This window comes from Portunus trituberculatus, chromosome 27 (assembly GCF_017591435.1).
Source record: "Portunus trituberculatus isolate SZX2019 chromosome 27, ASM1759143v1, whole genome shotgun sequence".
NCBI lineage: Eukaryota > Metazoa > Arthropoda > Malacostraca > Decapoda > Portunidae > Portunus > Portunus trituberculatus.
This window is the reverse complement of record NC_059281.1, coordinates 8,310,801-8,319,936: the sequence shown is the minus strand read 5'-3', so window position 1 is coordinate 8,319,936 and position 9,136 is coordinate 8,310,801. Positions and strand designations below refer to the sequence as shown.

General features: G+C 40.0%; 1 protein-coding gene across 2 annotated transcripts; it reads right to left on the bottom strand.

Annotated features, from left to right (window-relative positions):
* Window positions 1–3: 3 nt before the first annotated feature.
* LOC123509647 lies at window positions 4–8,680 on the bottom strand. Of its 2 annotated transcripts, none has more exons than XM_045264091.1 (5): window positions 8,596–8,680; window positions 5,030–5,234; window positions 4,282–4,498; window positions 1,414–1,507; window positions 4–62 (listed from the first exon to the last, which is right to left on the bottom strand). In XM_045264091.1, exons 2-4 carry the CDS (start codon window positions 5,149–5,151, stop codon window positions 1,424–1,426), a joined length of 423 nt encoding a protein of 140 aa, XP_045120026.1. In that variant the 5' UTR covers window positions 5,152–5,234; window positions 8,596–8,680; the 3' UTR covers window positions 4–62; window positions 1,414–1,423. The 2 variants fall into 2 exon arrangements, with proteins under 2 accessions (XP_045120026.1, XP_045120028.1); XM_045264093.1 differs by having other exon boundaries at window positions 5,030–5,223; window positions 8,596–8,679.
* Window positions 8,681–9,136: the final 456 nt, after the last annotated feature.

Sequence of the window (9,136 nt, the reverse complement as noted above, 5' to 3'; positions counted from 1 at the left end):
TCATCCTCCTCCATTGTTTCTCCTTCGTCTTCCTTCCATTGCTTCCATCCACACACCTGAGCCTAGAAACACATCATAACACTAGATGTTAGACAAAATATTGAAGAAATGAAGGGTGACTGAAATATTGTGGCTTGGCTGCTGCTCCTCTTCCTCCTTCCTTTCTCCTTCCTTCCTCCTTATCCTCCTTTATTTCTCCTTTCTTTCTCCTTCTGCTATCAATATCTATACACCTGAACCTAGAAATAGACGAAAACACGTAGAAATCATAAGATATTAGGCAAAATATTGATGAACTGGGGTGTTGGAAAAAAGAGGCGCCAGCCTGCGGCTATGATGATTCACCACCTGGGCTGTGGTCATCCGAGAGAACGGGAACGGGGGTGACTCGGCTAAATTACGTAAATAACTTTATTTAAAAATGACTTAGAAAAACGAAGCCACGGCCGAATGCATGACATTTTATGACGTGATAAATATTTAAACTAATTTTCAAAATATCAAAATATCTCCACCTCAACTAGTTTTTGACAAAAGGTCTAAATTAATTACGTTAAAAGTATAAAACATTTTCAACAATAACTTTCCTAAAACGTCCTGGAAAGTCAAGCCATTTTCACTTGGCGAGTATTTTACCACATTTCACGGAGTCTGAGCTATCTTTTAAGGCATTCTACAGCGAGTTAGACCGAGAAGCAGAAACGTGAGCAAATAAAATAAAGAAAAATAAGACTTTTGTTCAACAGCACCAAACACCATTTCAAAGTCCACATATTTCTCTCAATAGATTGATTTCACACTTAAAAGAGCACAGGCGATTCTTTGATACCATAAAGGCTCACTTATAGCTTCAAATAAAAAAGCTCAAAATGGGAAATTGAAATTTTTGACCGTTAAAAAGCCTTTAACATACGCCATAAAACACCACTAAACGCTACATATTTACCCAATACAGGCGCGAAAAACACTTCAAACACAACGAAACATTTATAGAAACCATAAAAACATACCATGGAAGCGTAATATTACCGTTAGGAAATATTTGACAAAAAGTATTTGACCCCGCAGGATGCTGGGGGGAGGGTGATGGCTTGGGACCCCCAGAGGGGAGGCGGCCCGGTGGCAACACCGGCAACAGTGGTGGCGGACTTCCATATGTTCTTTATCATCTCACTAAGTCAAAATTAAGCCATACAGGGAACTTTTAACCTTGGGATATGAAATGATAGACTAATGGCTGCATTCTGACACATGTTTAGCTTACAGTAAGTGAAGAAAGCAGATATCAGCAGTTAATACTGACGCCTTGATTCTATAATGATCGTTATACCTATCACCTTTTAATATTTGCGTACTGTTTTCACTCTCATATGTAAATGAAACATAAAACTAAGTGAATGGCCTTATAAATACCTTTAATTGGTTAAGATAAGGCAGTGTGGAGGGTTATGGCGAAGGCTTGCTGCTTGGTCCTGGTGCTTAATTGGTGCTTGGTGTTGCTTGAAAACTGTCGGTAATATAGCAACTTCACTTCACTTCACTTCACTTTTGTGTGTGTGTGTGTGTGTGTGTGTGTGTGTGTGTGTGTATAGACATGTTCTGGACGTGTGAGGGGATGTTACGAGTGTTTTCGGTATATAAGAGTGTTTGAATGTTTATGGCTGTATGTGAGTGTGTATGGGTCAGTATAGCCCACCGCCACCACCACTGTTACCACCACCACCACAAGACCACTACTGCCGTTTTAACCACTAGCAGAAGGTACGTCTGTGAAGGTACTACGTATGTATATAATAGTGTGAAAGTCTATGATAACTATCTATTACTAAATCTATCATCAATGAGATACTGTGCTTGTAAAACTATCACATAGTGATGTACTGGTTATTGTGACATATTTCTCTTCGTTATCGTGTCCAGCTTTGGTTATTTTGTCAAAGCAGTATAATTATCAAATTGTATCTAGTTGTATAACGAGTGTTGGCAGCTCCCGCGGGACAAAAAACGAGGTGCTTGAAAGGCAGACTATTTCATTTCTCTCATTCTTTATTTCTATCGATAGACTGATGATTTACCTGACTGAGACCAACTTAATCAGAGAGTTATGATTTATGTGTATAGATTTATTTTGCACAGTAAATATTTCAACAATATTATGTATATAAATAAAACTATGAAAGTGTATATGACTTCATTCTTGCGTGATGTGATGTGAATGTTTTCCCTCTTCATGTAAGTATATTTGCATTACGTAGTGATGCTATATAGCCACCCTGAGTGCTTGTGAGTTATCCTTCCCTCCCCATGCCCTGACAAAGGACAATAGTTCTGAGATAGGAGTGGGATCCCTGTGTGAATGAAGCGTGTAGGAGAACCTGAGTGTGTATATAATGTTAATATTTAAAAAAAAAAAATAATAATAATAAATAAATAAATAAATAAAAATAAATTATTGTTTATAGAAATCCAAGAAAGTTTAAATCTTAAAAAATAGATAAATCAATGAAAAATTACCTAATCCCATGCTAGGGTGATGTAAAAAAAAAAAAAAAATCGTCATAAGATCTAAGCCTACTGAACTGAGTTGGACCCGCGATCGTCATTCTCATGATTAAATAAAAAACATAATACACATAATTCATTATTTGCTGATTATACAATAGCTTTTTCTATCGAACCATAACTTAACTTTTTTTCCAGGCACCAAGGATTTTTCTGGAACATTGTATTAAAGGTGTATATATATATATCGAGATAATACCTAAATTTGCGGCATTAGAAAAATTATTTATCACATTGAAATCTACTAAGACAATGACATCGAAGTGATATAGGACAGCTCAAGCATGTATATTATTAACGGAATCCATTGTGAGATTAGCTGAACCGTGCATCCATTTACTGTCATTCTGTATTCATCACAGATTATAAGTCTCTTAGGACCGGGAGTCAGTACTTTGTATTCTAAAACCATCCCAGCCAGTAATCTAGATGAATCCTGGGACACTACACCCTTCCCTGGTAACCATCAAGCAATGCGCTGGGGATTCAGACTGGTATTCACTAGCCGCGCTTTACCGATTCCACGCGGAACCGATTCCGGAACCGGTTTCGACGTTTCCGCCTGCCCAAGGAACCGGTTCCTTGAATACTTGAGTTTACGGTTCCTGCCCAGCACTACTGACGTACAGTCGGTGAGTCTGACACCCACACCCACACACACACACACACCGTAATACTAGTGGAATGCCGGGAATGTTGTCATGTTATTAATTAATATATCAAGTAAAATAAATATCCTATTTTCCCGAATTACACTTTCGCCTCAGACGTAATAATTACACCTCATTTACCCAATACCTACGTGATATATGACAACCCCTACTCGCTTCCCCTATTACACATTGACACCCTGGCCTTCCTCACCAACGTCAATCCAATGACAGTACATCACAGAAAAAAACTACTCAGATTGTTACAGCCTATTCTCTTTCCTTCTTCATTTCGTTCTATTACTATCTAGTTTCTCATTTCTTGTATCATTGGTTCGTCTATTATATTATCCATGTTTCTCTTTTCCATCTCTTTCGTCCGTTTATTATTATCCTTGTTTCTGTTTTCCATCTCTTTAGTTCGTCAACTTCTATTACTGTTTCTTTTTTCTCTTCTTATTCATTCGTCTACAAATATCAAGTTTCTTATTTTTCCCCCTCATTCTTTCGTTTTTCCCAGTCTCTCTTTTCTCCTCTCTTTCGTGGAGCTTACTTTTCCACACAAGTAAATCACAATAAAACAGTCGACTTTAAAAGCCCTAGAGGGCTCTACAGAGCCCTGCTAGCTTAAATACTGGCATATATCAAAGATCAAAAGAAGAACGAGATTATGCATGAGTGGGGAAAAGGCGGGAAAGGGATGTGGATAAGGGAGAGGAAGAAGGGGACTAAAATCATCAGAGGCAATTTTAGCCAATGACAGCTGCCATGAAAAATGACGGAAATACAGATATCACTTTAGTTGTACTTTAGAAATATAGGTAGGAAAACTGTTCTATCGAGTATGGAGACGACTGTACCTGTATGTACTTTTGACTGTTTTGTAGCCTAGTGTGATGTGATTGACGTGGTTTAGGTTACGCTATAATTCTAAACAGACCAAATGCTTACAAACAATATTCAATATTATCACCAGTATACTTTTAATATTTGGAAGATACACAATTGCTATAAAAATCAAACTTTCACAAGTAATCTTTCTAAGGTAAAACAGCCATGCAGCAAGTACCTGCTGTGTGGATGGTTCGGATGGAATGGCTGATCCTCTCCTCGCCGGAAACCTTCTGCATGGGAGAGGATGGCTTTGTTGAGCTGCACGGTGGACTGCAGGGTAGGGATGCCAGTGTGCGGCTGCGCCTCCCTCATTCTGGTCTACGACTCGTGGACCACCACGCATCACAACTTCCTGGGAGCGGCAGACTTCTACCACCAGAAACACGACGCTCCTGCAGGCAAATTAAAGACTTGGTCACCAGGCAAGACATCTGAACACAAGATACACACCGCTTCACTCTGGAAAGAGGTCAGGCTAGATGGCTCACCACCTCACATCCTGCTTCACTCACGCGACATTCAAGACAGTAATAATAAGGAAAAATATGTAAAAATGGTTAACAGGTGAAGAGCGAATAAGGAATGTGTCTGGTAACAATCTTCCTAGTAAAGACAAAAATAATAAAAGAAATAAGTAAAAATAATGGATAATAAATGCGAGTGAATAGGAAGTATAGCTGGTAATAATCTCTGTCGTAATTCATTTCTTTCTTGCTAGGCTTGACGAACACGGTAACTAACCTAACCTAACCTAACAAATCCAATCTTATCAATTAGACAATTTAACGGCTGAAAGTGTAATATGTGTATGGAAGCAAGTGATGTAGATAGCAAATCCCAAATAACACCAATAAACAACTCATCAAATTACCAAAATTATCAAATCTCAACCACTGATTCATTACATATACTATCATACTTACGATGTGTTAGGTAGACTAGGTGAAACACAAGTAAAGGTAGGCAGCTCCACACCCTCATACCAGCCTGGCCGTGTGGTGTGACAGGAAAGTACGCAGCTTGTCTCGCCGCTACCCGCTGTCATCACCTCATGCTCCTGCTGCTACTATTGGGTGGAGTGGGTCTGGGTCTTGGGGTTTCGGGGGCTTGAGATCACCTGTGACATATCTGGCGGTAGATTCAAAGTTGTAGTGTATCATGCATAATGGATAGATGAATAGATAAAATTTTAATTATACTTACATAGAATTTGTTTATAAATGAGAAAAAAAAAAACCGTGCCAAGAATAATTATCAATTGTTTATTGTGTGTTAAAAAGTAGTAGTAGTAGTAGTAGTAGTAGTAGTAGTAGTAGTAGTAGTAGTAGTAGTAGTAGTAGTAGAGTGTGCTGCTACTAATAATAATACATATGATCTCATTTCGTCAATTCCTTCCTTGTAAGGAACACGCATATTATTATGAAATTTTGCCACATTGTACTTGACACCCTCCCCGAATATCCCAATGTGTCAAGAATCGTCAACAGTATATAATAATGGCACTTCTCCCTATAAAAACAGGAGAAAGTCACTTATCCTTCACGAAGAAACGAACAAGTGGTGAGAAATGGTGACGTAGTACTATCTGTGACGTAGTAACAAGCTCCACCCACATAGTTCCTCCCCCTGCTCCTACCCTCCCTCTCTTCCATCCCCCTCCCCATATTTGGCTCCCTTGCTCCCCTCTCCTCCCTCCCTCCCCGTCTATGTATTCCCCTACCTCCTTACTCTCTCTCTCTTGTCCGTTTCTTCGTGAGGGATAAGTGACTTTCTCCTGTTTTTATAGGGAGAAGTGCCAATATTATATACTGTTGACGAATCTTGACACATTGGGATATTCGGGGAGGGTGTCAAGTACACTGTGGCAAAATTTCATAATGATATGCGTGTTCCTTACAAAGTTATTCTAGGAAAACGTGCCCTCAAACTCTCTGAAACGCTTAGTAGATTGTTACACCCTATTCTCTTTCCTTATCTTTCGTTCTATTATTATCTTGTTTCTCTTTCCTTCTATCATTCGTTTGTTTATATTATCCCTGTTTCTCTTTTCCATCTCTTTCGTCCGTTTACTATTAACCCTGAATGTTTCTGCTTTCCATCTTTTTCGTTCGTCTTTATTCCTTTTTCTTTTTTCTCATCTCATTTATTAATCTACTTATATCTAGTTTCTCTTCTCTAATTTTTTGGTCATTATTCCCAGTCTCTCTTTTTTCTTCTCTTTCGTTCGTCTTTAATCCCTTATCCTGTGTCATTCCTTCGTCCTCCAAAGTATTTCCCGTTTATCTCACCGTTTGACATTTTCTCTTTCTTGACTCATTACGTCTGCTGTTTGTACGTATAGGTAAACATAAGTATGTATACATGTATGTATTTGTATGTACTTCTATGACTTCTTACTTGATGAAGCAGCCTTCCTACACTTATTTGTAGTTAAAGCGAGATGTCAATTCAATGGAAGAACAAGAAGTATGTCATGTTCCAGGGACGCACATAATCCTATATATATACCGCCATCATGAGCACGGTACACCAGAAGGAAGCACATTGAGTCTCTAACACATTAACATCTTAAGAGGTCGCGGCCCTCCTGTCACTTCGTTTACCATGGTGTCTCTCTACTTTATATATATATATATATATATATATATATATATATATATATATATATATATATATATATATATATATATATATATATATATATATATATATATATATATTGATAACATAACTTCTCCCTGCGGGACTTAAGTATCTCACGAAATCAAACAGTGCTCTCAACCTTCTTTCCGCCAGATGTCAAGAGTTAGGATTCAAACTTAGTTGCAGCAATAACAAAGGCCATGACATTCGGCAAAAAGACTCCAGACACTCCCATTATCGCAGGTGGAGTCATTATTCCTGGGTATACCAGCACCAATACTTAGGTGCATGTATATATTGGCACCAAACTCTGCTTTCGCACCCAACATCAACCACATACACGACAGACTAGCCTTCAGAATAAATGTGCACCTCCATCAGCAGAGGTGAGGCGTCCACTAAAGTTAAGAGAATTGTCATTGCCGGTGTGGTGAAGGCTTTGAGTGAGTGAGAATGGTGGTTGTGGCGGTGGCGGTGGCGCCGATGGTAGCGGCGGCAGCGGACACATCTACACAAGCGTAACTTAATAGTCCTGCTTTTGTCAGTGTCAAATTTACCAGCGACAGGCGCCAGGCGGGCCTCATAATGCAGGGCGTAGCAGTATGCTGTCGCCCTGACGTGCTGCAGAAGGATAGGGCAGGGCAGGGCATGGTGCCCCACACCACGGCGAAGGTGACGCGCTGCTCCTGCAGCTATATACCACTATAATTGTGTGTGTGTGTGTGTGTGTGTGTGTGTGTGTGTGTGTGTGAACAATGATAAGGATGAAGGGATATAATAATTGCATGGTGTTTAACCCTTAGCTCTCTTGTTTACTAATTTCATCCTTCCAGCTCTAATTCCTCCTTTTACCTGAACGCTTACACTGTATATGATACTATACAGTGTTTACAATTTACCTATACACCTCGTCATTACAAACACAAACACACACACACACACACACACACCACACCATATCGGCAGCGGCAACGCATTATCCTCGCAGCGGTGTGACACCATGCCCTGCCCTACCCTACCCTTTTGCAGCAAGCCAGGGCAGCAGTATATACTACTATACGTAAGGCATTACGAGGCCCGCCGGCGAGTGTCGCTGGTAAATTTGACACAGTCACAATCAGGACTGTCAAGACACGCTTGTGTATAGGTTGTGACCGTAGTTGCCACCACCACCACCACCACCATTCTCCCACACTTAAGCCTTCACCACACCAACACCCGGCAATGACCGTAGCATATGAACAATTGATAACCAATTAAGCATAGCCACGTGGCTCCATTAAGTGGCACCAGTGGCGGGAAAATAATGTAAATAATGATACAATTAAGCAACACGTAACATTATGACACGCTGCTTAATTAAGGCGGTAAATACTAAAGACTGTCTCTTCTGCCGTTTTAAGGCTCAATTGTGTACAGAACCATGCATGACCCTTACTTATCTTCCTCTCTCTCCTCCTCTCACTGAAGAACCTACAACACAAACGAAGCAAAAATCATGGACTATCTCTTTTGAGATAGTCTTGAAACAATAAGCAGCAGCCTGCCACCACTGACCGAAGACGAGGATCCCCTTACGCCTTACCGACACCTTGCTATGCTTCCAGCAGCAAGAGAGACGAAACGATAACACCACCGCTTGAAAGAAAATTGAACGTACCTTTGACGACAGACTCCATTACTGGTTGAATGTACCAAAAACAATGGTAATATCAAAACACGCAATTTACACTTCAACACAACACAGCTAATTCCAGCATACAGTCCTTCACCACACCGCAACGCTACACTTTCTACCTGACGCACCTACCAAGCCTTTATAATCACGAGGCGCACCTGTCCTTACCTGCAAAATGGTACTACCACGGGCGCGGCATGGCTGTACCGTCACGTCTCTCCACATCCACACCTAAACCAACACTAAGTCCACGGCGTGACAGCATATGAAACTTATGAAAGCCGTGAAACCCCTAAAGAGGAATTCGATTTAGAACTTCTGGCCGTGTTTAGTATTCCGATCCTTTACTGTATGGATTCGGATATCTTTTACCTTATGAAATGATCGTCAATTCATGGCAGCGTCTGATTGGCTGAGTGGTCATAGCGTTATTGTAACTTAGGTGTGAGATTAATGAAGAAAAGAAAAACCGGTCATTGTTATGTTATCGTTTAAAGCTACTCTTTACTGCTGTTATTATTAGTTTACGAGTTTGAAATACATCCAGAAGGAAATAAATACGTAAGGCCTAACAGGAAAGGCACTTCATAATACCTGGCTCATGACATATTCTGGATCTCAAGTGAAGCCTCGAACAGCATCGCAACTCTCTCTTGTTATATATCATAATCTTTGACTGCAGCAAGGGATCGTATTCTCTAAAGTTCTG

Coding starts and splice junctions, on each gene's coding strand:
- LOC123509647 (XM_045264091.1), bottom strand. CDS start 5,151: ATGACAGCGGGTAGCGGCGAGACAAGCTGCGTACTTTCCTGTCACACC. Junction 4,499..5,029: donor CCTAGTCTACCTAACACATC/GTAAGTATGATA, acceptor ATTTGCCTGCAG/GAGCGTCGTGTTTCTGGTGG. Junction 1,508..4,281: donor CCGAACCATCCACACAGCAG/GTACTTGCTGCA, acceptor TATTACCGACAG/TTTTCAAGCAACACCAAGCA.